This window comes from Myotis daubentonii, chromosome 15 (genome assembly GCF_963259705.1).
Source record: "Myotis daubentonii chromosome 15, mMyoDau2.1, whole genome shotgun sequence".
NCBI lineage: Eukaryota > Metazoa > Chordata > Mammalia > Chiroptera > Vespertilionidae > Myotis > Myotis daubentonii.
This window is the reverse complement of record NC_081854.1, coordinates 52,268,472-52,295,094: the sequence shown is the minus strand read 5'-3', so window position 1 is coordinate 52,295,094 and position 26,623 is coordinate 52,268,472. Positions and strand designations below refer to the sequence as shown.

The following is a 26,623-nucleotide window of genomic DNA, read 5'->3' as shown; positions in this document are numbered from 1 at the left end:
CGGCCCCCGCCCCCCGCCCCCCGCCCGCGGCCGCGCGCAGACAGAGCACTGGCCCTTTAAGAGCCGCGGCGACCGCGCGCGGGGAGGAGGGCTGGGAGCGCCCCAGCTGCGCCGAACTCGCCGGGGACGTCGGGCTCCGGCTCCCTGGCTGGCTCATCGCTCTGACCGGCTCCCTGCGCCTCCTCCCGGGACTGCGCGGGGACCCGGGCCCGATCGGGCGCGGGGCGAGCAGGGTCCCCGGGCGGGAGGCGCGCGCTCTGGGCAGCGCCCGGCCCCGGGCATGGACAGAGAGAGCTGGGCGCGCAGGGGGCGCCGCGGGACCGGGCGGCCGGAGCGCTGAGCCAGACAAAGGCTCGGGAGTTGCAATTGCTCTCGGGAGCCGGGCCCCGGGCGCCCAGGCTGCGGGACCCGGCGGCTGGCGGCTCTGGCCGGCCCTCTCCCCCGTGGGCCGGCTCCGCGTGCCCGGATCTGCCCTGCCCGCTTCTCCGCGGGCGTGGGAATTTGCCGAGGGGACCTCTGCGGCTTCGGCGGGGACCGGGACCGGGAGTCCGTCTGCCGCGCGCCCGCCGGGCGGGGAGCCAGGGAGCGTCGCAAGTTTCCGAGCCGCGTGAAGGGACACGGAGCGGGCGAGCCCCGCGTGCGGCGCTCCCGGCCGGGCTGGCCGCGCCGAGCATGGGCAGCGAACGGAGCGCGCCCGGACGGCCGTCCTGGGCGGGCAGCCTCCCTGGCGGCCGGGAGGCGGCGGCGCGGCCGCGACTGCTGCCGCTGCTCCTGATGGCTCTGGGCTGCCTGGGCCCCGGCGCAGCGGAGGACGCAGAAGTCAATGCCGAGGTAAGGACCCCCGCCCGCACTTGGCCGGGGACTGGGAGACTTGGGGGGCAGGGAAGGAGCCACGCCCGCAGGCTGCGGCCGGGAGGTAGAAGCGAGGAGACGAGCCCCCCAGTCCCTAGGGATGGGGGGGGTCGCAGAAAGGGGCCAGGCACGCTGGCCCTCCCCAGCTCTCCCCGTGCAGTGCACCTCTTCCCAAACCCTGGGGGCGTAGGGCTTGCCTCCCTTCCCTACCACTCCCCTGCCCTGGGCGCTGCTCCGCCCCAGCCCGGGTCCGGGAGCCGCTTCTGACGCCCCCAGCCCTTGCTCGCCTCCTTCCTCCCTCCCTCCCGGCGGCCGATTCCTCGAGAGCCCTGCGGGCGCCGTGACGTTTTTTGCGAGTGGGGTGGGGGCTGCCCTGGGGGAGCACGGGCTGAGCAGGCGGCGCCCCCGCGTCCCCGCCTAGAAAGCATCTGGTCTGGGGGACACTGAGGCACTCGCGGGGGCCGGGATGAGGAAGGGGATGCGAACCTCCGAGGCCGCAGACTCGGGTGGAAGGGGCGCTTTGGCGACTTTCTTGGGCTCTTGGACCGAAGCCGCGCCACGGCCAGGTTGAGTCCGAGAGAGAAACCCAGGCTCCCCGGCGCTTCCGAGCCACCGGAGTTTCCGCGCCCGAGGCTCCTTTGCGCAGAGGACGGGCTCCGCACATCTTTTCACCCCGAGCCCGTCCGTCTGACGTCGGACGGGGCCCCCACTCTGGGTCGGTCCGGTGGGTGATCAGGTGCGGCCTCCCAGGGAAGAGCTGGGTCTAAGTGCCAGCGGCTCCATGGAGTCGCCCAGCGCCATCCTTCGGGGCAGGATAGTGAGGGCACCAGCTCCATTGCCCCAAATTAAAAGTGGGGTCCACTCTTTCCCGACTTCTTTATATATATATGTATGTATTTTTTTTTTTTTGATTTCAAAGAGGGAGAGAGAGATAGAAACATCCATGATAAGAGAGAATCATGGATCGGCTGCCTCCTGCAAGTCCCCCACTGGGGATGGAGCCCACAACCCGGGCATGTGCCCTTGACGGGAATCGAACCTGGGACCTTTCAGTTCGTAGGCCGACGCTCCATCTACTGAGCCAAACCGCCTAGGGCCCGACTTCTAAGATCCGGTTCCCTGCGGGGACTAGGAAGGGAGAGTGGACCGATGGCAGGGGAAGACCGCCTCTGCGCTCCCCGGGTAGGCTCCGGCCTCGGTGCCCTTGAGCCGGCCTGAAGCCTCCCGCTGCCCGGCTGAGCGCCGGTTCTCCCAGCCCCCAGCGGCTTCCCCACATCTCCCTGCTGCCTGGGAGATTTTCCGATGGAAGTCTGCCTCTCCCCGCCCGACTTTAATAAAAGCTTGGAGGAAGGGCAGGGAATTCCTCCCGGCTCAAGTTACACCTCTCCGCCAGTTCCCCACCTGCTCTTCCCTTGCTCCTCGCCTGGCCAGGGAAAGCTGCAGGGAGCCGGGCGCTGGCAGGAGGTGGAGTGGGAGCCCAGCCCATGCCTGGTCCAGCTGCCCACCCCCCCATTCATAGGGGCAGGCACTCAAGGGGCTTCTGCGGGTGGGGCTTGCCCCTCAGCCTGTGAGCCAGGTACCCAGTGAAGTGTCTGGACCCACCTGCCACTCTCTGGAGGGGAGAGCTAAAGGATGGCCAGTCACAGACCCGCCCTGGAGCCGCTTTTAATCCACTAAGGCAGTGGTTCTCAACCTTCCTAATGCCGCGACCCTTTAATACAGTTCCTCACGTTGTAGTGACCCCCAATTTCATTGTTACAAATTGAACATAATTAAAGCATAGTAATTAATCAGAAAAACAATATGTAATGATATATGTGTTTTCCGATGGTCTTAGGCAACCCCTGTGAAAGGGTCGTTTGACCCCCCAAAGGGGTCTCGACCCACAGGTTGAGAACCGCTGCACTTAGGAACGGCATGGCGGCACAGGAAGCGATTACTGGCCACGTGGGAATTTGGTGGCCGTGCATGATGAAGTGTCATCTTAGATGGCCAGGCGATAGGTCCTCGGACCTGTGGTCTGCAGGACTTCCTTCTCTCCTTCCTTTGCTTCTGCTCCTCTATCACCCAGTCCTCTCCCAGGGCCAGACAGGGGTCACAGACCATGGCCCTCAGCCTTTGGTGGCATTAGCTAGAGCAGTGGTCGGCAAACTGCGGCTCGCAAGGCACAGGCGGCTCTTTGGTCCCTTGAGTGTGGCTCTTCCACAAAATACCGACTTCTGTGCATGGGCCATGAAGTTTCAATCGCACTGTACGTTGCGCGCCCGCACGTGGTATTTTGTGGAAGAGCCACACTCGAGGGGCCAAAGAGCCGCATGTGGCTCGCGAGCTGCAGTTTGCCGACCACGAAGCTAGAGATTCTGAGAGTGACCTGCAACCTCTCTCTGGGGGAGAATTATGGGTTGGCTGTTGCTGAAAGAGACTGGAAGGTTTAGGGGGCCCAACGTGGAAACCGAGGTAGATGGAGGGCTAGAGACAGGGGGCTTGTCCCTGCTCCTGGGATTGGCTTTGGGGTACAGACTGTTCCTTGGAGTTGCACCAAGTTTGGCCAGATCTAGGCCCAAAGAGTTGAATGGCTTCAGCAGCCAGTGCATTTGCCAGAAGGCTTGGGAACAATTGTCCACGCTCTCCGAGACCAGCCTCTGAGACTCCTGGGCCTGGCCTGCACCCTGTGTCCAGAGCCTCCCTCCCCTAGGGAAGGGCTCTGGTCCTCGCCCCAGAACCCCAAAACTCCAGGCTTCAGGTCGGGTCATGGCTGGCGCCTTCTCTGAGCATCCTGGTAACTGAGCCAAGGCCAGCCCCTCCCCCTCCCAGGCAGAAACCACAGGAGTTTCACTAGACGAGGATCCAGGAGTCTGGCATGTGCTAGGAGCTGGCAGGCACCTGCAACCTGCCAAGCCCCTGCCTGGAGAAGGCTGTCTTTCTTTTTTTTTCTTTTTAAATATATTTTTATTGATTTCAGAGAGGAAGGGAGAGAGAGAGAGAAACATCAGTGATGAGAGAGAATCATTGACCACGGCCTCCTGCACGCCCCACCCTGGGGACTGAGCCCACAACCTGGGCATGTGCTCTGACCGGGAATCGAACTGTGACCTCCTGGTTCATAGGTCAGTTGCTTAACCACTGAGCCACACCAGCTGGGCAAGGCTGTCTTTCTTGAAGAAGCCACCGCTGAGTTACTCTGCCCTGTCCCACTCTCTCCCTTGGACGCCAGGTGCCAGTCTCCAGCTGTTCTGGGCTGGAGCCCGACCCCCCTGCCTACATGCAGGCCTCACCTGACTGAGGTAGCAACTGTAGCTCCTGGCCTTTCCCCCAGCCCCCCAAACACACCCCTGCCCCCGCCCCAAGAGTCCAGGCCCCCTTTCAGATCCGTCCCACTCTTGCTGGCTATGGCACCTGGCCTGCTTACTAGTAAATGCTTTTGGTTTCACCAGAGAAGCTATGGTCTCTTTCCACTGGCCCCCTCCTCCCCAGGTATAATCTCAGGCCCTCAGCCAGCCCCTACAGGTGACTCAGGCTGCCAGAGGTCACAGGTATGATGCAGCTGCCACGAAAGCATGGGCACACTCATCTTCCCTGACAGACTCCTTCCTGTGTACCTTTCTTGTCCCTACCTGGCTGCTGAGCAGAACGAGCAAAAGGAAGGGTGGGGGGTCAGCTTGAATTCTGGTTTTGACCTTCAGATCCGACTGGGGAGCCATAGCCCCAGGTGTCCTGTGCTCCCATCTCTGCGGGCACTTCCATGCTGGCCACCCCCTCCTACACTCTGATTAATACCCCTTCTTAAATACGGAGCAGAAACTCCAGAGGCCTGGGCCGGCCCTTGAGGAAAGTGAGCCTTATCATTGGCAACCCTTCTCTTCTCCCACCCATCCCTTCTTTCCAGTCTGTTCTCTTTCTACCAACAAACCATCCCTCCACGGTGTATCTGCAAACCCCCAGAGAACTGGGTTGATGGATGCCGCCAGGGGCCCAGGGTCCGATTGGGCCGTGCCCCTCATGCCCAGCCCTTTGCCAGGTCCCTGCTTTGGGGCTGCTTTGGGGTCCCCTCAGTCAGCTGCCTCCTTGAAGGGTGCCCTCCTTGTTTGAACAGTGCATCCGTCTGACCTGCACATTCCAACCTTTGGACAAACACCTCACCTTGCTCCACCCAAGAAGGGCGGAGAGGAAATGACATAGAAACACACCTAGAAATGACATAAATAGAAACGTGCCCCCCCCCCCAAGAAGCCTTCCTCCGAACCCCAGCATCCACTGCCCAAGTTCTCTGATGCCAACTCAGAAGGGCAATGCTGGCCAGAATGGATAAGCCCCTCCCTGCTAAGTGCTGGGTTCTGGCTGCCCCCTCCACTCCCCTTTTGTTGCTGCTCCAGATGTGCCCTGCCATCGTCACCTCTGCCCAGCTGGGAGCTGGACTTCTGTGAGGCCAGCTGTGGTCAGCAGACATTAAAGTTGGTGCTATAGACTGAATGTGTCACCAATGCCCGCCCCCCCAAATTCATATGCTAAAATCTAACTCCCAAGGTGATGATATTAGGGCCTTTGGAAGGTGGTGAGGTGATGAATAGAGAGCCAGCATGAATGAGATTAGTGCTCTTATAAAAGCTGGCCCAGCCCTAACCGGTTTGGCTCAGTGGATAGAGCATCGGCTTGCGGACTCAAGGGTCCCAGGTTCGATTCTGGTCAAGGGCATGTACCTTGGTTGTGGGCACATCCCCAGTGGGGGGTGTGCAAGAGGCAGCTGATCAATGTTTCTAACTCTCAATCCCTCTCCCTTCCTCTCTGTAAAAAATCAATAAAAAATATTTTAAAAAATAATAAAAAAAAAAAGCTGGCCCAGAAAGCTCCTTGCCCCGCCCACCATATGAGAACAGTGAGCAACCAGGAAGTGTGTAACCAGGAAGAGGGCCTGCATGGATCCTGAGTGTGGACTCTAGTCTCCAGAACTGAGAAATAAATGTCTGTTATGATAAGCTACCCAGCTTATGATATTTTTGTTATAGCAGCCCAAGTCGACTGGGATAGTTGGCATCCTTAGTATCATCCCAAGATCTATGTGGCTCACTTGGGCCTGGAGCTGTGTTCTCCGAGTCACAGAAGCAGAGAGGGGTCAGGGGCTCCCTGTTTGGAGCCTTCTCCATCACCAAAAGGGTCCTGGGAAGACTCCATAATGAATGTGAGGACCTGGGACCCCGAAGGTGGCCGAACACTCTAGGCCTGTGGCACACAGTAGGTGCCATCTGGCAAGATGAGCCCCAGAAAGACCTGGTTCCAGGATGCCTGGGCCCTTTGGGGGAGGGAGCACAGAATTTGCAGCCCGGGGCAAGAACAACAGAGATGTTTGAGAGGGACATGAATCGGAGAGACAAGGAGGGATGCCTCGGCCCGATCCCATTCCCCATGGGGGGACAGCAGGAAACAAGACATTCAACCTCCAGCATCTGGACTGACAGGTGAGGGCCTGGGTCCCAGCCATGAGCCAGCCTTGGTGGACGCCCCCATCCCATTGCCATCTGATGGCTGAGCTACCGGAGCCATGGCGCCTGGAGACCAGAGTCCAGATCAGCTCTCAAGCTAGTCCTTGGCTCCGGACACCACCCTGTCCTTCTCCCAGGAGCGACTGCACCCTCGGGGGTGAGAGCCCAGCTTCCTGTCCAACACTTGTGAGCATGGCCCCTGGCACGTAGGAAGCGCTTGCAGAATGGTGGCAGAGCAGTGACCGTGAGGAGCAAACAGCATTAGCTACCGAGCAAGTCGTCGAACCCATCTGAGCCTCAGTTTCCCTATCTCCAGAATGAGACTAGTGAGCGCATCTCCTGGGTGGAGTCAGTGGGGAGAGTCCTTGCGCATTAACGTGTAAAATGCTGACCAACCGCCGTGCGCCGTGGCCTCACCTGGGCCCAGCAGGCTACCATGCTTTTTTGAGCACCTTCAACACATTTGGTTCTGTCCTGCTGGGCCCCAGCCAGGTGGGAAGGAGATGGTGGAGGTGGGGCTGGCTGAACCTGGAGCCCTCCCCCTCTCCAGTCCGGCCACCCAGGCTCTGCCCTGTGGACACCCCCATCCAGGAGATTAACACCTATGAGGGTTTCCAGGTGAGGCCCAGGCCTGGCCCCCCGCCAACCGGAACCACTAGCAAACAGGCCTCTTTCACCCCACCCTGCCCACCACTGGCCAGAGGACCCTGCTGTTTCTTGCTCCGGGTTAAGGAAAGCCCCAGGTTAAGGAAAGCCCGGCAGGCTGGGAGGCCACAAGGTAAGGAAGGGGCAGGAACACAGGCCGCCAGCCTCTTTCCTGCTTCTATGGCTCACAGCCCCGCACCATCCCCCCCAGAGCCCCTTCCCCCACCCGCAGCTTTCCCTTCTCGAAGGGCAGTTCTAGAATTGCTCGAATATGGACCGTGCTGCTTCTGAAGGTAGTAAATCACCCGCCAAGGACGGGGTGGCCTGGCCGGCGCCCCCTTTCCTCAGCGGCCTTGGAGCTGGTTAGGTCACCTGTGCTGTCACCCTTGTGCGGCCGAAGCAGTCCGGACCAAGGGGCAGATGGCACGGGCAGGTTTCTGCTCTGCCTGAGGAAGGGCCAACCATCAAGGCTGCCCGAAGATGGAACGGGCCACCTTGGTGGCAGTGAGCCCCCCATCTTTTCAGGGGAACAGGCCTGATGGGACCCTAGCCCAGTGGTGGCCCATGGAGGTTTCTGTGAAGTAGTTGGATTTGATGGCTTTGAGGTCCCTTCCAGCCTGAGACTGGGGGAGCCTAGGCCTGGCTCAGACCCCTGCGCAGGTTTGGGCCCAGCGGGCCTGGGGTGCATGCCCTGCCTCTGCAGCGTCTGTGACTCCCCCAGGCTCATCATCCCGCTCTGTGCCCGGCATGGCCTTGGCTTGCTCCCAAGAGCCCTCAGACTGCGACGCGGGGGTGGGGAGGAGCACAGCAAGGACCGAGCGCCCTGAAGGGCCAACGAGATGCCTTTGTGCCTCTCTGGGCAGCCCCGCCAGGGTGACACGCCACGGAGAGCCACGGGTGACAGAAGCAAAGCAGAGCCCTGCGGACCGACCTTATCGCACAGGTTCTGATAAGGCCGGTGGGAGGAGCCGGCTGTGGTGACAGCCGCAGCCCTCGCCCCCTGCCCCCACGGCTGTGCTTAATGCACGGCATTGATCCATCTGGAAGCTCCTTCCCAGACACACCCTCCCTGCGGGCCTGCCTTGGCATTGTCTCTGCAGCCCCGGGGGGCAGCCCAGCTGACATGGCCCAGTGCCCAGACCCAGCCAGAGCTGGGGAGCGTGGGGAGGATCAGACGCCCTCCCCCAGGGCTGTGCGGGGCACTGTTCCTGGGAAGGGCCGGAGCCCGGTGTCCCCAGCCTCCGGCCAAGCGGGGCTGGTGCTGTTTCGCACGCAGCCTGGTCCAGTCGTTCTGCTTGTGGGCTCGAGCTCTAGCCAGATCGGCTGTGCGACCCTGGGTGGGCCACGCACCCTCTCTGAACCTCACTCACCGTTTGTATAACGGGAATGGGGTTCTTGTGAGCGTTGACCGGATGGCCAGCCCACAGCAGTCTCGGCCCTGGCCTGCTGCATGTATGGCTTCTGCTAGGGGCAGGGGGCCAGGGATCCCCTCAGACACCTGATGGCCCCACATCTCCTTGCCTGGACCCAGCCACTCACCTGAAGTACCTGTGCACACATGTGGAGCTCCAGAAAGAAATGGCTGAAGGAGCCAGGTGGGCGGGGTCTTCAGGATGGGCTGCAGGTAGGAGGGGCCTCATGGCTCCAGAGTTCGCTTTAGAACCTTCCCTGCCTCCCACTGAATGACCCTCGTGGAGGAGGGCCCTCTGTTCTGCTGCTTACTGACATGCCCAAGCCTCAGTGTCCCCAGCTGAGAAACCAAGTTCCACCTGCTTGGCCCTCCACCTGTGAGACTAGGTGCCCTGCCGGTGTGGCTCAGTGGTTGAATGTCGACCTATGACCCAGAAGGTCATGGTTTGATTCCCGGTCAGGGCACATGCCTGAGTTGCAGGCTTGATTCCCCGTGGGGGGCGTGCTGTGGTTCTCTCTCATCATTGATGTTTCTGTCTCTCTCTTCCTCTCCCTTCCTCTCTGAACTCAATGAAAATATATGTATTTTTCAAAAGGCCTCCCCTAATCCCATGCCCTCTGCTGGGCTCTGAGGTCCTCCCTGCAGACAGGCCCAACTCGCTCCCCTCCCCCAGCCCAGGGCCCCAGCCTGAGCCTCCCCCTCCCTGCCCTCCTGTCACTCTGCAGACACTGCTAATCAGCCCGGGGTGCCTGTGATTGAGCTCCCGGAGATATTTTTACCTTATGGAAATAAGTGATGTCAGGTGCCCTCGCTGTAGGCAGCAGCCCCACCTCCAGCTGATCGTTTCCCTGCGGAGCTGAGCATCATGGCCTGACCTTCTAGATCTCTCCAAGCCTCTTCGGGAAAATCGTCCATTAAGGGTGGCGGGTGTCCCCCCTTAGACACACACCCAGGAACTTTGGGAGCAGTTTCCTGTGATTGGAAAGAGCAGGAGCTGAGGGAAGGTGCCCTGACTGTGCCTATGTCTGGTGGAGCGGAGGGAAGGTGCCCTGGGCCACACCGCTGGGCTGGGCTGGGCTGGCAGGGGAGGCCACACAGCCCTCAGGCCCTGCTGGAGCCTGGAACCTTCAGCCCTGTCGGTAGAAGCAAAAACCTGCCCCTCCAGGGACAGCCAGACAGCCCTGGCCTCTGTCATCAATGGCACGTTTATTGAGCACGTTCCCCTGCCCAACAGTGCGAGCGCTAGTGTCCCCACTTAGTCCTCACAGAAACCCCAGATGTGAGGCAAGTCCTCGGATAACAGAGCCACCCCTCAGCGAGGCTTGGCTGGATATGTTCCCAGCCCTGTCTGTCCCCAGAGTCATGGTTGTTTCTCATCTGCCCCCGGCTCTGCCTCCTGGTTCTGTGGCTGTTTCCCGGGCCTGAGAAGCCTGGTGGTTCTTTCTGTGTCTCTGCGCTGCCCTCCTGGGCCCAGCAGCGCTCCCTCCAGCGGCAGTCTGGGTGCTGCTGAGCCAGGGGTGTGGCCGGATACCGGGGCTGGGCTGAGGGTGGCACTGAGGGAGCAAGTCCCCGAGGAGCTGGCTGTGACACTGGTGGCAGACAGATGGGGGCGTGGCCCTGGCCAGCTGACACCTGGCTGTCAGCCCAGAGCAGCCACCATGTTTGGTCATCATCCTGCCTTGTGGGTGCACAGCAGGCCTTCAGGTCCCGTACCTCTGGGGGGGCACCCAGAGACCCAGGGTGGCCCAGGAAAGGTGCAAAGGACCCCTTTCCATGTGGCCAAGGCCCACAGAAGTCCCTGGCCTCTGTGCCCAGCCTCCCACGGTGGTCATCGTGCGCTCGTGGCCATGGGGCCATGAGTGATCAGGCCAGAGTCCCCTTTCTCACTACAGCTCAGCCAGGCTCATCAGGGATCCCGTCCTCCTGTCATCCTAGTGGCGGAGACAAGTGGTAAACACCTAAGTGACATATGCGGTGTGTCAGATGGTGACAAGTGCAAGAAAGGAGGAGAGGGGGTGCAGGGTACAGCAGGTGGGGGTCTTTTTCAGTGCTGTCAGAGAACACCCTCCAGTCAGGTGAGGCTGAAGCGGAGACCTGAAGCACACGGGGTGGGAGCCGTGCAGACATCTGGGAGACCGCAGCACGTGCAAAGGGCCTGAGGCAGGAGGGTGCCTGGCTGGGTGGATGGTAGGAGTGAGGGCTGAGAGCTGAAGTGGGGTCAGGTAGCGAGGGCCTGGTAGCTTCTGTAAAAATTGGCTTTTCCTCTAAGATGAGAAGTCTTTGGAGACCAGACCTGACTTGTAAAGGGCTTTTGATTGGGCGCTCGTGTGAAAATAGACGCAAGGGCCCTGGCCGGTGTGGCTCGGTCGGTTGAGTGTCATCCCATGCCCAAAAGTTTGCCAGTTTGATTCCCAGGCAGAGCACATGTCCAGGTTTCAGGTTCAGACCTGCGCCAGTCAATGTTTCTCTCTCCATCTCTCTCCCTCTACCTTTTTGTCTCTCTCAAATTCAATAAAATAATTTTTTTAAGAGATGATAAAAACCAGCGCAGGAGGTGAAAGCAGGGAGGTGGTGGCGGCTCTGGGCGATGGTAGTGGGCGGCTCTGATGCAGGCTGTGTCTCCAGAGCCAGCCATGCTGACCACCGTGGTCTCTCCTTTGCAGAACTGGCTGCGACTCTACGGCTACCTGCCTCAGCCCAGCCGCCACATGTCCACCATGCGCTCGGCCCAGATCCTGGCCTCAGCCCTCTCCGAAATGCAGCGCTTCTACGGGATCCCTGTCACCGGCGTGCTTGACGAGGAGACCAAGACGTGAGTCCCTCTGTCGGGCCCTCCCCAGACGCCCCTGGCCCCTGCCCTCCGCCTGGCCTGCTCTCGGGAGGTCTTGGCACACGGAGTTACCAGAAAAGCGTGGTCTCCATACGAGACGACAAATAGTTTGATCCTCTGTGCTAGCTCTGATTGGTTGGGAGGGGCTGCCTGAAGCCTTGTGTTGAGAAAGCTCCTGAGGCCGAATCCCAGCTTGGCCGCAAGGAGCACAGGGTAGATGAGTGATGTCTGCCATCACTGACAGCAGTGGAGGGACTCGGTAGCGTACATGCCTGGGATGGGACAGCGTCGTTCGGCTTTGCTCTGAATGGGACAGAGCTTAGCTGGTCTCCCACCACACCCTGAGTGGCAGCTGAAGGCCAGAGGTGGAGGGTGGAAGGCGGTGGGCTGCCTGGAGGAGGCTGTGTGCTCACCCCTCCCCGCCCGCGAGCCAGGTGGATGAAGCGGCCCCGCTGTGGCGTGCCGGATCAGTTCGGGGTGCATGTGAAAGCCAATCTGCGGCGGCGGAAGCGCTATGCCCTCACTGGCAGGAAGTGGAACAACCCCCACCTGACCTTCAGGTAGGGACCCCAGCTTCCCAGGGTGGCGTCCCTGCCAGGGCACTTCCCCATCACCTGGTCTGAGGCTTCAGGCTTCCCAGTGGACTTGTCTGGAAGGTTTCCTTTCTCAGCAGCCCCCCCCACCCCCCGCCCCCAGGGTGCCCAGTATAGACAGTCCAAACCCACTCTGGCTCCCACACTGACCATGGCTGCACACCCCAGGCTATCTTCCTCCTGAGAAGGTCGGGACCCTTGGAGCGGCTTCCGCTCTCTCCTCCTTCCCTCCCCGGCCTCCCCCTCCCCCTCCCCCTCCCCTTCCCCCCACCAGCTGCCTGGCTCGGCCTCACTGCACCGGCACCCACTGAGGGCCTCCACAGTGTGGGGATGGGGTGTCAGGCACCTGAGGGTGGGGGAGGAGAGGGGGCCGGAATCCAGGCATCTGCGGGGTGGGCGGGCAGGCAGCAAGTCACCTGCAAAAACCCGCAGGCACCCTCCTCCTTTGTGCTGAGTCCTCGGGCAAGAAACGCGGTCCCCAAGGGCTCCTCTTCCTGTGTCTGTCCAGCCACGGCCCCACCGGAGCTCCGTCGCCCGAGGAGGAGTAGCTCCCACGGCCTCTGAGACCCCAGGCCCCCAGTGAATTCATGGTCCAGCAGACACTTCCTCTGATTTAACGAGTTCATTCATTTCACCTTCCCGGGGACACCATGATGAAAGCACTAACCTTTACCCCTTTTACAGATGAGAAAACTCAAGTTCAGAGAGATGACTCGCTTGCCCAAAGTCACACAGAAAATGACCTTGAACCCAGGTCAGCCTGACCTGGAACCCAACATTCAGAACCGATAGCCCCAAACCTCAGGCATTCGCATTGCTCTTTTTGGTTCTTTCAGCTACATATCCCCCGTACATTCATTTACTTAACGTTTTCTTTCAGAAAATAGGCGTATTTGGCACCATGCAGCCTTATGTGGGAATATCCTAATGAATTCCTGGTTTTGACATGCCTCTTTTTCAAGTTCACCTCCAAGCAAACTAATGGTTGAAATGTCAGGCATTGTTGTTAAATCGGTTCAGATCTTTTCTTTTTTTTGGAGAGAGAGAGAGAGAAACATCGATCGGTTACCTCCCACACATACACTGACCAAGCGTCAAACCCACAACTCGGGCATGTGCCCTGACCAGGAGTCAAACCAGCAACCTTGCAGTGCATGGGACAATGCTCAACCAACTGAGCCACACCGGCCGGGGCCCAGCTCAGATCTTATGCACGTACCTTGAGAGCATGTGTCCTGGCCTCCAACCCAGTGGGTGCCAGCAGTGGGCAGGAGCCCCAGGCCCTGGGTTCACGGGCCTGTCTCCCCGCCCACCTGCAGCATCCAGAACTACACGGAGAAGCTGGGCTGGTACCACTCGCTGGAGGCGGTGCGCAGGGCCTTCCGCGTGTGGGAGCAGGCCACGCCCCTGGTTTTCCAGGAGGTGCCCTACCAGGACATCAGGCTGCGGAGACAGAAGGAGGCTGACATCATGGTCCTCTTTGCCTCTGGCTTCCATGGCGACAGCTCACCCTTTGATGGCACGGGCGGCTTTCTGGCCCACGCCTACTTCCCGGGCCCTGGCCTGGGCGGGGACACCCATTTCGACGCAGATGAGCCCTGGACCTTCTCCAGCACCGACATGCATGGTGAGAACAGCTGGCCAGGCGAGGGCAAGGGAGGCAGAGCTGGGAACGCAGGGTTGGGAGGGGAGAGCATGGACATTTGGTCTTAAGCTGTTGTCCTACCATCTTCAAGGGGTGGGAGGGAAGAGAAGGGATCATTGTACCCATTGCTCAGATGGGGAAGTTGGAGGCCCGGAAGTCAGAGCAGCTCAGCCTCTTCTAAGAGTGAAACAAGGACAGGCTCCCTGGCAGCCTCAGCCCACAGTCCAGGGGGCCAGGTCCTGGGCCAGGCCAGAGCTGACCGTGCTGCTGTCCCACCTCAGGGAACAGTCTCTTCCTGGTGGCAGTGCACGAGCTGGGCCACGCGCTGGGGCTGGAGCACTCCAGCAACCCCACCGCCATCATGGCGCCGTTCTACCAATGGATGGACATTGACAACTTCCAGCTGCCCGAGGACGACCTCCGGGGCATCCAGCAGCTCTACGGTGAGCGAGCGGCAGGGACACGCTGGTGGACTCTGCACGCCACCCCTCAACCCAGCCCCACCAGGCACAGGTGCTACTGCTGTCCCATTTTATAGACGAGAAACTGAGGCCCAGAGAGGATTCGTGACTTGTCCATATCACTCAGACGGTGGTAGAAATCAAACCCAGAACCTATACCCAGAGCCCAACAGTGGCTCCTGCTGGAGCCTGCGGGGGGTGGGGGTGGGGGGTGGTTCCATCTCTGACCCCCTCTCCTTCTAGCTTCAGTGATAGTCTTATTGACCAGAGGTTCCAGGACCCCATTCCTCCTACTGTCGCTCCCAGCCCAAACCTGCCCTGGACTCTCGGCTAATATTGTCGGTTTATCACTTCCCAGTGTCCTCAGGCAGGAGGCACCCCCGACCCAGGCCCCACCCAGGCCCCAGCGGTGAGGGCTCCTGAGGGTACCGGCAGTGCCCACCTTGCTGGGCACATGGCAGACATGCCTCACTGTATCCCTAGCAACCTGGTAATCAGATGGAACTCGGCAGGGGCTGCAGAACCATGTTCCTGCCTCTGTGTGTGTCCCGCGAGCCTCCAGGGGAACTGGGGAACCGGAGACACCAGCTGCCTCGGGGCACAGCGACCTAAGCCCAGCGTGGGGAGGCCAACGAGGGGGCTCTATGGAGAAGGATGGGGATCCTCCTGAGGATGGGGGTGTGGGGAGGGGGTCTGTGTGGACAGACAGGGCCTTTCACCGGGACGGGCCCTTCACCTGGGGCACAGGTTTTTCAGGCTGGGCCTGGGGTCGCAGGGTTCTGAGGAGGACAAGGCTGGATTCTGGGGCCTCCTTCTCACTTCTTTTTTTTTTTTTAATATATTTTTATTGATTTCAGAGAGGAAGGGAGCGGGAGAGAGAAACATCAATGATAAGAGAGAATCACTGATTGGCTGCCTCCTGCACGCCCCCTACTAGGGATCAAGCCTGCAACCCAGGCACGTGCCCTGCCCGGGAATCGAACCATGACCTCCTGGTTCATAGGTCGATGCTCAACCACTGAGCCACACCGGCCGGGCAGCTTCCTCACTTCTTATTCCCCCTCCCTGGACGCTGCAGGCTCCCCAGACGGACGGCCGCAACCCACCCGGCCCCTCCCCACGGTGACGCCCCGGCGGCCAGGCCGGCCAGACCAGCGGCCCCCCAGACCTCCCCAGCCTCCACCCCCAGACGGGAAGCCGGAGCGGCCCCCAAGGCCAGGCCCCCCAGTCCAGCCCCGAGCCACGGAGCGGCCTGACCAGTATGGCCCCAACATCTGCGACGGGGACTTTGACACGGTGGCCATGCTGCGTGGGGAGATGTTCGTGTTCAAGGTCTGACCCTGCCCATGCCTCCCTCGGCCCCTTGGCCCAGACTCAGAGCCCGAGCCCCCCGCCCCGCCCACCCCCAGAGCCGTGCCCCACCTGGCTGCTCGGCACCCCCACTTCCTCACTGAGCAGCCCCAGAAGCCAGGAGACTAGACTGCGGAGCCCCAGCCGGGGGATGAGGGGTCTCCCTGGAGTCCTACAGCAGGCCCAGGGTCTGCCCCACACCCCGCCCCTTCTGCCCCTTCCGCCGAGGGCTCCCCCGGTGCTGCCCTCAGTGCCTGTGCCGGACCCTCCCTGGTCCAGGCAGGGGTGGCCCCAGGTGGTCCCTCTCCCAGGTCGAGGCAGTGCACACGCTCTGCCCACTCACACCCCCGCCCTCCCCAGGGCCGCTGGTTCTGGCGGGTCCGGCACAACCGCGTCCTGGACAACTATCCGATGCCCATTGGGCACTTCTGGCGAGGTCTGCCCAGCGACATCAGCGCTGCCTACGAGCGCCAGGATGGCCGTTTTGTCTTCTTCAAAGGTGAGCTGGGTGGTGGGCAGGGCGGGGCCCGGGGTGGGAGGAGAGCGAAGGGCATGGCGCCCACTGGGCAGCGGCCTGATCACCTGTGTCCCAGGGCCCTCCCTGAGCTTCCGTGAGGCAGCAGCTCCCCCAGAACAGGGCTGGGCCCGAACCAAAAGTGGGGAGCCCTGGGCCATGTGCTGGGGTGCCCCAGGGAACAGCCCCCAGACCCAGAGGCCAGGCAGGGGTGCATGTTCACATGTGACTGGGTGTGTGGTGTGTGCTCAGGTGTGAGCGGTCACATGCATGTGTGTAAACGAGTGTGTCACAGTTGTCCATGAGTGCAGAGTGGGTGTGACACAGGGTGAGTTGCCTTGTGTGTTGTCGTGGGTGTCAGTGCCTGTCCTATGTACAAGGGTGTGAGTGTGACTGTGTGTGTGTGTGTGTGTGTGTGTGTGTGTGTGTGTGAGTGTGGCAGTGGATGTGAATGGATTTGTGGGCCCAGAATAACCTTCCTGTGCCCCCGCCCTGCCCACCTCTTCAGCCCCCAGCCCTGTTCTCACCACCTCCCGCTCCTCCCACAGGCGACCGCTACTGGCTCTTCCGAGAGGCGAACCTGGAGCCCGGCTACCCACAGCCGCTGACCAGCTACGGCCTGGGCATCCCCTACGACCGCATCGACACGGCCATCTGGTGGGAGCCCACGGGGCACACCTTCTTCTTCCAGGAGGACAGGTGAGTGCCCTCCCCGACCGGGAAACGCCCCCCTGCCCCCAGGCCCACCCAGAGAGCACCCCCGACCAGTGGGGACCAGACTCCAGGCCCAGCAGGCCCACAGTCTGTGCTTTCGGTCACAGGTACTGGCGCTTCAATGAGGAGACGCAGCGGGGAGACCCCGGCTACCCCAAGCCCATCAGTGTCTGGCAGGGGATCCCCGTCTCCCCCAGAGGAGCCTTCCTGAGCAACGATGCAGGTACCAAGGCCAGCACCCTGCCGTGGCCGCACTCACCATCCCCTCCCCCACACACGGGGCGGGGCTTTCCAAGGCCATCAGACCTTGTGATGACATATGTGGGGGACAGGGTTGTGTCAGGCCCCAGGCTGCTGGGAGCTTCTGGCGCATGACCCTCTGATCCTCCCTGCATCCTCACCATCCCAGCTTACAGACGCACACACTCAACCACGGAGCTTGAATAAAGGGCCCCAGACCCCACAGCGAGGAAGTGGTGGGGTCAGGAGTCCCACCCAGGCCCACCCGTGTCCAGCACTGGCGCTCAGAACTGCCCTGCTCACCAGCCAGCCTCGAGCTGGGCTCAGAGCCATGGGATGGGAGTCCTCCCGGGTACCCACTCTCCTCCCTGGAAATGGAAGCCAGATCTCTGTCATTATAACCGAGCGACAGGGAGCTGTGGCTTTGTTTCTCCAGGGTGGTCTCTGGCGGGCTTAAAAGAGCCGTAGCCCTGGTTCTTAGGTTCCCTTTGGGCTTTGCCATTGCTCAGGGGATCCCCCTACTTCTGTGTGTGATGCCAGCACTCTGCAGCCGCTCTCATCTCCCTGCTCAGCAGAGTGTAGACTCGCCCCGTGATTCTGGCCCTTCCTGGGGCTGACGGGACGTGGCCAGATGCCCAAGGCCGGAGAGCCGGGCCAAGGCGGTGCTGGGCTCTGCTCCAGGTCCGCTGCAGGCGGGCTGTGCGGCCTTGAGCGAGACACTGGCCGGCCTCGTGTGGGGTGAACCCAGACCTTGGACAGGGGACAGGGTCCCCTGACTGAGCCTCCTGCCCCCTGCACTGCCCTCGTCAGTGTCAGCCCCGCCGGAAGCACAGGTGCCCTTGACCCAAACCCTGCCCCACTCTGCAGGGTTTGGGTCAAGGGCACCTGTAATTGGGAAGAGGCAGATTTGAAAATGCTCAGGGAAGCAAGTAGAAGGAAGTTGTTCTGTGTGTTTTTTGTTGTGATTAATCCTCACCCGAGGATATTTTTCCATTGATTTTTAGAGAGAGTGGAAGGAAGGGAGAGAGGGGCACGTCGATGTGAGAGAGACACATCGATTGGTTGCCTCCCACACGCACCCAACCTGGGGCCGGGGATTGAGCCCTCAACTGAGGCACGTGCCCTTGACCGGAATCGAACCCAGGACCCTTTAGTCTACAGACTGACGTTCTCTCCACTGAGCCAAACCGGCCATGCGGAAAGGAGGGTGTCTAAAGCCAGGCCCCACTCTGACCCCTGCCTGCTTGCCCCGCAGCCTACACCTACTTCTACAAGGGCACCCGATACTGGAAGTTCGACAACGACCGCCTGCGGATGGAGCCCGGCTACCCCAAGTCCATCCTGCGGGACTTCATGGGCTGCGAAGAGCCGGGACCCCGATGGCCCGACGTCGCCCGCCCGCCCTTCAACCCCGACCCCGAGGCGGGCGCAGAGCCCGGGGCCGGCGGGGACGGCCAGGAGGGTGACGGGGGCCGCGAGGCCGGGGCCGGGCCGGAGGAGGACGGGGGCAGCCGCGTGGTGGTGCAGATGGAGGAGGTGACGCGGACGGTGAACATGGTGATGGTGCTGGTGCCCCCGCTGCTGCTGCTGCTGTGCATCCTGGGCCTCACGTACGCCCTGGTGCAGATGCAGCGCAAGGGCGCGCCCCGCATGCTCCTGTACTGCAAGCGCTCCCTGCAGGAGTGGGTCTGAGCCGCCTCCTGCTCCTCACGGTGCTAGGGCCAGGCTGGTTCTGAGACTGCCCCTGGGGCACCCGGCGAGAGCCTCCCGTGGCTCCCTCGGCCCCCGGGTGGGGCCCCCCAGGCAGGCCCTCCAACACCCCTGCCAGCCCTGCCCCCGTGGTTTATTTATGCCCAGGTTTTTTTGTTTGGTTTTTGCACACTAACTGAGCATTGGTTTCTACTTTCCTGGCCTGGGCCAGTCCCTCAGGGCAGGGGGTAGAGCTTTCTAAATGGAGGTTAGCTCCAGACCTGGAATGAGGCCCCACCCACCTTTGGCAAGGCCACAGCCAGCAGAGGGGAGGGTCAGAAGGCGCAGGTGGGAGCCAGGCCCGCAGCCGGAGCCCCAGAACCTGACCGGGAGCTCCCCTGGCCTCCGCCCACCTACGTCTTTCTCTGCCTTAGGAACAGCGAAGTGGGTGTAGGCCGCCAGGGCCACCCCAAGCCAGGGGGACAGGAAGGGGAGGTGACCCTGGCTGTGAGTCCATGTTGAGTCTGGTTCCTTCCCAACCAACCCCAGCAGCCCGAGCTCCTTGTGCCTAAGAACCCTACCCGCCCCTGGCCAGGGAGGGGCCGGCAGCCCCCAGCTCCCACGTACCCCTTGAGCCCACACCTCCTTATCTGTCTAGAGACGGGGTTCTGGGCCCGCCTTACCAAGGACCAAAGGGCGTCTGCCAAGGCCCCTCCAGCCAGGAGCCTCGCTCCCTGGCTGGGCCTCCAGCCCCCAGTCCACCTTCTCTTCTCTGAGCTATAGGACCCACCTGGGCCCCTCCCTGGGCCTAATCCCATCCTCTCTCCCCCACACCCCCATCCTCAGGGGTCTCGGAACCCCACCAGCCTCAGGCTCCAGCTGCCAGTTGGCCAGCTCTCCTGGGAGAGAGGGGGCTGATGGGTGCCCAGGCTGGGGCGCTGGAGTCATAGAGCATGCCCACCTGTGTGGGTGCCCACAGCCCAGCATGCACCAGGCTTGGAGGGGGTTACTCCCCTGCAGCTCCCTGCCCCCCACCCCACCCCCACCCCCGGGCCCTGGTGGGAGAGGCCAGCGGGAGCCACTGGGGCCTGGAGGCTGCCAGGCTCAGCCCTGAGGGCGAGCTGCTCCCTTCTTTTCCTTCCCAAACCGAGCAGAGGCGGCGAGGCTGCTGTGGGAAATGGTACTGTATAGCCGGCTCTGCCCCCCAGAACCCCGAGGCCCCCAGGGAGGGACTTCTCATGGGCTGGCCCCCAAATGCGGGTCCAGCAGCTTCCGCCCCCTCCATCCTGAGAACGGAGAGCCAGCCAAGCGGGGACGGGGGTCCGTGTCCACCCCATATGTGTCTTTCTGTAAATAACCTGCACTGATTAAACCGTATGGCCGGCGAGCGTGGCCTCCTTTGTAAGAGGCCTTGGGCCGGAGCTGACAGCTGGAGGGGCTGCAGGTCCCCGGTGGGAGGGGGTGGGGTGGGCACTTGTTCCCACATCTAACAGGCCTTGCTCCCAGCTCTGCGGGTCTCCTTCCCAGGCGCCCTGGGAGGGAGGAGCTGGGGTAAGAGTGAGAGGCAGCTGCCCTCAGTAGCTGGGAGGAGGTTGGGGCAGGGGGCTGGGGTGGGACAGGAAGGGGTGGGGATGATGTGTCATTCATTCCTGGCGAGAAAGGGCAGCCCAGCGTCCCACGCCCTGCACACCCAGGAGGAGTGGGAGGCCCGGGCCACCCATCCAGGCTGGGCTCTGAGCAGCCTGAGGACCAGCCTGGTCAAGAAGGATTGGGAAACGATGCCACTGCGGACTCCCCTCACCTCGTGCTCTGTCGGAGGGCGAGGGGCACCCCAGATCTGCCCTCGCATCTTTGAAGCAGCAAGAAGGCTCGCCCAGGAGTGCAGGGGACAAGCAGTGCTGGCCCTCAGGTCTGGGTCAGCCTTGGACCCCCCCCCACCCCCCCGCCACGCCCAGCCCCGTCTGTCTTCTGGGCCGTCCTATTGGGCACCGGCCTGCACCCCCAGGAATGCAGTGATCAGCTGCAGTGGGTCCCACAACTCCTCCAACAGGGTCCTTCAACCTGTTCAGGGCTCCACCCTCCCCCACAGCTGCACGCCCCTCCCCAGCCCCCCTGACCCCTCCCTTTCCTCTCTTTGTATTGAAAACTGGCTGAAGAGAGTCGGAAATGCTGGCCCTAGGAAGCCCCAAGGCCCGTCAGGCTAAGTTTGGAAACCCTGTGCGCCCCCACACAGGGACCTGGGGGGCACGGGGAGGGGAGGGCCTGGGGGTCCAGAGCGGACTCCATCTTCTAAGCTTTTCTGTGGCAGAAGCCACAGGACCCCACCCAGGTCTGCCTTCTGCTGAAACTCAGGGTCACCCGAAGCCCGAGGTCACGGGCAGGGGGGAGGCAGTGTGGGACGCAGGGGGGGGCCTCTCACTGGGACTTGGCGGAGGGGTCAGCCCGGCAGGAAACTCCCACCCCCTAGCTCTTCGGTAAAATCTTAGAGACCCAGTGGCCGAAGGGACAGCCAGCTCATCTCTGGAGCCCCTTCCTTATCCCTCGGTGGCCGGCTGTGTGAAGGAGGTCTCTGGGGAGGGACGGATGGAGCACCCCAGCCAGTCCCGCCACCCCACCCCCAGACACTGGCTGCCCCAGCATTAACAGGAGCCTGCATCTTTAAACTGGTTTTTTGATGAACACGGCTGTAACCTAAACTCACCTTGGGCCCCTCACAGCCCCCATCCCTTCCTTTAGATCTTTTGTTCCTTTAGATTTTGCTAATTCCAAAGGAAGACAAGGAAGACACTACAGATAAAGAGAAGGGGAAGAAGATGAGTCCCATCAACTCCCCCAGTTTTCTTCCAGCCCATTTCCCTCTGCGTTCGCACAGCGTGGAGTTGAGGCTTCAGCCCCGATACTGCAAACTTAAACCTCAGTGGGAGGGATAAGGTGACCTGCCAAGGCCGCTGCTGGGAAGATGGACAGAGGATGGTGGCTGCAGCGCTGGTGACAGGGCCCGGCATTTGGCGGCCTCAGGCGACGCGCATGCTCCCCCACTTACAATTAACCCCTGAGAACAGTGGGGCTCAGAGAGGTGTAGTGACTTGCCCAAGGTCACACAGCGAGGCAGTGGCTGTGCCGGGATGAGAACCTACAGGACCGACCTCGCAGCAGCCCAATGCCTCCCCACCCTGGGACAGAGACGCTCAACCGCCGAGCCACCCTGGCTTCCCGCCCCACACATTCTAGGCAGGGAAGACCCCAGGGCCACCAACAGAGCCTCCTTTCAGGCTGGGGCAGGGGCCAAGCCGGCCGCTTCCTCCCCCTCCGACTTGGCAGAAAGGCCTTTTTGTTGTGGCTCACACAGAGGCCATTCTCCTCCGGCTCTCGCGAAGGAATGGCCGGCTTCCTGCCCATCCACAGCCGCCCGGGCTGGTGGACTCCTGCATGTAGGCCCGAGAGAAGCAGGCCCCCTCCGCGCCCTCCAGTCCCGCCTCTGGGGCCCCAGGTTGCCAGGCTGTGCTTCCCAACCCATGAGATCACCCGAAGGGTAGAGGTCAGCCACTCCTCGCGATTCCAGCAAATGCTGGGCATTCCAGGCCTCGAGATACTTTCAGGGCAAAGCAGTACCCGCCTCAGCCCACTGCTCCAGCGACCTCAGGACCCACAGAGCTCTGGCCGAGGCCCCTGCCGGGCGGCTTGCCCGTCCCACATGCCCCCTGAACTTGCTTGCCTCTGTGCCTTGGCGTATGCTGTTCCCGCCTGCTTGAAAACCCTTCCCTGCACATTTCATCCTGTCCAGGGTGCGCAGATCCTTCGAAGGCCCGGATTAAGGCTTGCCTTTCCACATCCCCTCCCTCCCTCCTCCAGGTGATTGCGCTTCTTCCCACCCCTGGCTCACCCGGCCCTTGCGTCCAGGCCATTCCTTGCCTTGGAGCCCAGCCTGGCCGGCCTTCCAGGCGCCCAGATGCTGACTGCGGCCCCCTTGCTCACCGGCTGTGTGTCCTTGGGCAAGTCGCTTCACCTGTCTGAGGTTCTCCTTCCCCAGGAGACTAGTGGCCACACCTGTTGTGAGGCTTGATCGAGCGGATCCTTGTAAACCCTTAGATCGGCACCTCGCCCAGGGAATCGTGGTTTCTTACTGTGTCTCCGTTTTAGGCGCAGGGACCTGGTGGGCGCTGAAGAGGAGGCTTCCCTCCTCGCCTTTCTCCCCAGGACTGTGTGCGGTGTGGGGTCAAAGGTCACCAGCCCGGGGACAGGTGCAGGGAGGAGGGACATTCAAGTCCCACCAGCTCCTCTCCCAGCTGCCTAGGCCTCTTCCTGTGACCCTGGCCCGGCCCCGCCCCACCCACAGCACCAGCCCTCCTTCCCAGGCCCCGGGCAGGAGGCCGGCTCGGGTTTCCCCCCAAGTGTGCCTGACACCCTCCACCCCCACATGTTCACCCACCTCGGTCTTGGCCAGAAATAGCCTCCAACCTCCACTGACAGCCAAGCGAACAGGCCCCGCCTGGAAAAACGATATCGCGGCGCTGCCAGCACGCATCGCGGCCGCACACGGGCTCTGTCAAGAGATCATTCGGAGCCGGTGGGAAGGGAGGGGCGGCGGGAGCCCGTCATCTCCTCCAAAAACACACAGCGCCGGCCTGAGGCCCGGGGGCTGCGCCACACAAACCCCTTCACGGGTGGGGGCCCTGAGGCCCGGGCGCCGGCCCTGAACTGTCCCCCGGTCCCCAGGCAAGGCTCTCCTCCTCACCCGCCTTGACACCCCTCGACCTCCCCGCCCCACACGGGGCTTTCTCTTCTGCTCTTCAGCAAAGCTGAGCACAGGGTGTTCCGATGGACCCAGCGTTCCTCCCGATAAAGGGCGTTTTCGTGCTCCCACACACTGTGGAGGGGAGCCCACCCTCTGGGAACAGCCCCACCCGACCCCCCAACACACACACACACACACACACACACTGTCCTGGGAGAACAACAACTGGTTCCCTCTCAGTCCAGGTTCTGGCAGCGCTGACCCCATCCGATGGGTGGCCAGATGAGCTTGTGAACCAGGGCCAGCCAATCAGCACCCAGGGCATGGTTCAGGGGTGGGCAGGAAACCCAAGCCTAGCCAATCAGGGTCTCCTGGTGACTTTTTCTGGAGCTTTAGGGAGAGAGAAGCCATATGTCGGGAAGGGGGGGTGTCGCTGAGCGAGGGGAGCATGAGCCTAGAGCTGCTGATGGGTCCTCGTGCCACCATACGGAGAGAGCCTGCCTCAGAGCAGAGCCAGGACAGGGGAAAACAGAGCCTGGAAGATTCTGGAAGGCACCATTTGAGCACCTGGATCCAGCCATTCCTGACGCTCTCGGGCTTGGGTTTTTCAGTTACATGTACCAATAAACTCCCCTACCCCCTTTTTTTTTTTTGCCTTAAGCCAACGTGAGTTGGTTTTGGTTATTTTAAAACGTTTATCCCGGCTGATGCCCAGGGCACCCAGATGGGTGTTTAGCTTCGTGCATTCTTCTTGCCAATCTAGGACTCTTCTCCGAGGGAGCCCAACCCCAGGACCACAGGGCACCGATCTCCTCCATCCTTGGATGTTTACTAAGAGCCAGGGCTCACTCCGGGGTCCTGACACAAACCCCCAGCTGCCTAAGACCACGCAGGACACTTGATCTTCTCAAGAGGCCTGGGAAGCAAGGAGCCAGGTGGTGGCAGGAGGGGCGGGGGGCTCCATTAACTGTCACGTGGGTTTTTTCCGATTGCAAATGGTGACACGTGTTGGCCAATGAGGACAGCACAGGAGAGCCAAAGGTGACTCGGAAAATGCCAGCCATCTCTACCCTCTCTTCTACTCGACCTTAACGTTTTATTGTAAATCCCACAGGCTTTCCCTGACAAGTATATGTTAATATATTTTATGTGTTAAACGTGAGTTCCTTGCAGTCATGCCTTTTTCATTTAGTATCGCATGAGATGCGGATGAGAAACGTGAGATATAGGAGACTTTTTCCTTATTTGCTGCCTGAATTATTACGAGCATGCGTTCCATTCCCAGGATGGTGAAAGGAGTGACTACACAGTGTATCTCTTTCATTTTTAAATATATTTTTATTGATTTCAGAGAGGAAGGGAGAGAAAGATAGAAACATCAATGATGAGAGAGAATCATGGAGCGGCTGCCTCCTACACACCCCACACTGAGGATCGAGCCCACAACCCAGGCATGTGCCCTGACCAAGAATTGAACCATGACCTCCTGGTTCCTAGGTCGACGCTCAACCACTGAGCCAGGCCGGCCGGGCTAAACAGTTATCTTTAATCCCCTTTCATGTCCACAGGTTGTTTTCCACAACCTCCTATTGGTGGATTCATGCTACGATGCTACGGAGAGGCTTCTGCAACCCACGGCAGGACAATCACAGATGATACCTTGGGAACATCCCTAATTATCGCTAGTTCTCACGGGCTCTCTCTGCACCGGATCTGGTGTGGTTTACAGGAGTAAATCCTGATAAGCACCCCACGGGCAGTTCTTCTGTTTGCACTTCCCACCAGAGGAGCCCAGGGCTCAGAGAGGTGGAGGAACTTGCTTACGGTCACACAGCGAATCAGTGGTGGAGCCTGAACTCAAGCCCACACCTTCTTGTGACCCCAAAGCTCACGCTCTTAGCTGTTTGTTTGTTCAGTGAACATCTGTGGATGTCAGGGGTCAGGCGAGGACCCAGCAGTGAATCATACGGGGACCCTCTCCCTCATGGGGCTTATCTGTAAGGGAGATGAGCATCCGGACACAGGGAACAGCCGGTGCAAAGGTCCTGAGGCTGGGCCAGGCCTGGCATGTTTGAGGAACAGAAAGGCGACAGCTGGGTGCCAAAGGGGGTGAGAGGGAGAGAGAAAGAACAGGCGCAGGACCAGGCTATAGGGTCAGGAGCTGGATTTATTCCAAGCCCGACAAGAAACCGTCAGAGCATTTTAAGGGGCAGGGAAGAAGATGGCATGAGCTATGATTTTAAGACTATTTCTCCGGCTACTGCATGTTTTGCTGAACTCCCTTTGCAAATCTCCATGATTCTCGCCTTCAGAGAGAATCCTACCAGGGGAACCGAAGTGGGATCCCCCGCCCACAATGTGCTAAGGCTTTTACTACAGGAGGAATTACCCTCCAGAAAGGAAGTAGCACCTGTTTCTACTCCTCCCCCAAGGCGGCTGAGTGCCCACCCCGCCCCCCAGGACCAGGCCTGAGGTCACCGTTATCAGTGAAAGTCATGTTGCTTTGTTGGTTTTACTTGCAGTCCTTTGGTTGCTGCTGAGTTTAAACTTTCTCCCTTGTCAATTGTTAACTATTTGGGGTGGTTTTTTTTTGTTTTTTTTTTTGTTTTTTTTTTAGGGGAGGGAGGATTGCCTGCTCGTTGCCTGGTTTGCTCTTGGGGTATCTCATCGTATAGATTTGTAGGAACTCTTCATAGTGTGAGGAACTCTTAAACAACTTTGTTATTTCATGAGATTCAGAGCTGCAAAGTTCTTAGCCCAAGCCCTGTGTACGGATGGGTAAACTGAGGCCCGGACAATGGGTATTGGCTCCAATCGGGGTTCCCGGGTCTCTGGGGCCACGCTGGTCGCAGGAGGAGGATTCTGCCGGCTGTGTGCCGAGCCTAGAGATCCCTGCCCTCCATCCCGCCCCCACTGCTGTCTATAGGCTTCATCCCCTGCCCCCTCCCCCCCCCCCCCACACACACACCCAGTTCCTCACCTGAGCCTCCGATCTGGTTCTTGATGGAGAGGAGACATTCTACAGACAACTGAGTGCAGATGATGTCACCCACAGAGGATGGGTCCCGGGGAGCAGAGCTTCGTCTCTTGGGTGCAGTGGAGACTGGGAGGGGGTGAAGGGGTGGGGCCCCTGTCCTCTCCTTGTCCCCAGATACCAGGAGGGGCCACGTGCTGTGATGGGAAGGCTGGCAGAGGCAGGCCTTCGAACAGGAGCGGAGCACCAGAGAAGGGGCAGTGGAGTGAGTCAGAGCAAGTCCTGATGGGGCTCAGAAATCCTGGGCCGGGGCCCACCTCTGCCTGGGAACTCACTGAGCTGCGGCCTTTGCTGTAAGACGGGCGTTCCGTTCCCAGAGCTGGTGCTAAGCAGCAGCGAAATAATGGATTTAAATGTGCAGACTGTGGCGGCTTCAGTGTCCCTGCCTACCCAGCACCCATCCTCCCATCTCTTGGCTACGCACCTTGGTTTT

The 26,623-nt window shown here is 60.9% G+C and overlaps 1 protein-coding gene across 4 annotated transcripts; it reads left to right on the top strand.

Annotated features, from left to right (window-relative positions):
- Positions 1-105: 105 nt before the first annotated feature.
- Positions 106-19,808, top strand: MMP15 (matrix metallopeptidase 15). Of its 4 annotated transcripts, none has more exons than XM_059667915.1 (10): positions 107-831; positions 11,049-11,197; positions 11,650-11,775; positions 13,128-13,435; positions 13,735-13,896; positions 14,993-15,246; positions 15,625-15,768; positions 16,332-16,477; positions 16,600-16,715; positions 17,988-19,808. In XM_059667915.1, exons 1-10 carry the CDS (start codon positions 673-675, stop codon positions 18,422-18,424), a joined length of 2,001 nt encoding a protein of 666 aa, XP_059523898.1. In that variant the 5' UTR covers positions 107-672; the 3' UTR covers positions 18,425-19,808. The 4 variants fall into 4 exon arrangements, with proteins under 4 accessions (XP_059523899.1, XP_059523898.1, XP_059523900.1 ...); XM_059667917.1 differs by lacking the exon at positions 17,988-19,808 and adding an exon at positions 17,778-17,901 and having other exon boundaries at positions 108-831; positions 15,625-15,763; positions 16,327-16,477; positions 16,600-16,737; XM_059667914.1 differs by having other exon boundaries at positions 109-831; positions 15,625-15,763; positions 16,327-16,477.
- The last annotated feature ends 6,815 nt before the right edge of the window (positions 19,809-26,623 follow it).

Coding starts and splice junctions, on each gene's coding strand:
- MMP15 (XM_059667915.1), top strand. CDS start 673: ATGGGCAGCGAACGGAGCGCGCCCGGACGGCCGTCCTGGGCGGGCAGC. Junction 11,198..11,649: donor CTTGACGAGGAGACCAAGAC/GTGAGTCCCTCT, acceptor CCCGCGAGCCAG/GTGGATGAAGCGGCCCCGCT. Junction 13,436..13,734: donor CTCCAGCACCGACATGCATG/GTGAGAACAGCT, acceptor GTCCCACCTCAG/GGAACAGTCTCTTCCTGGTG.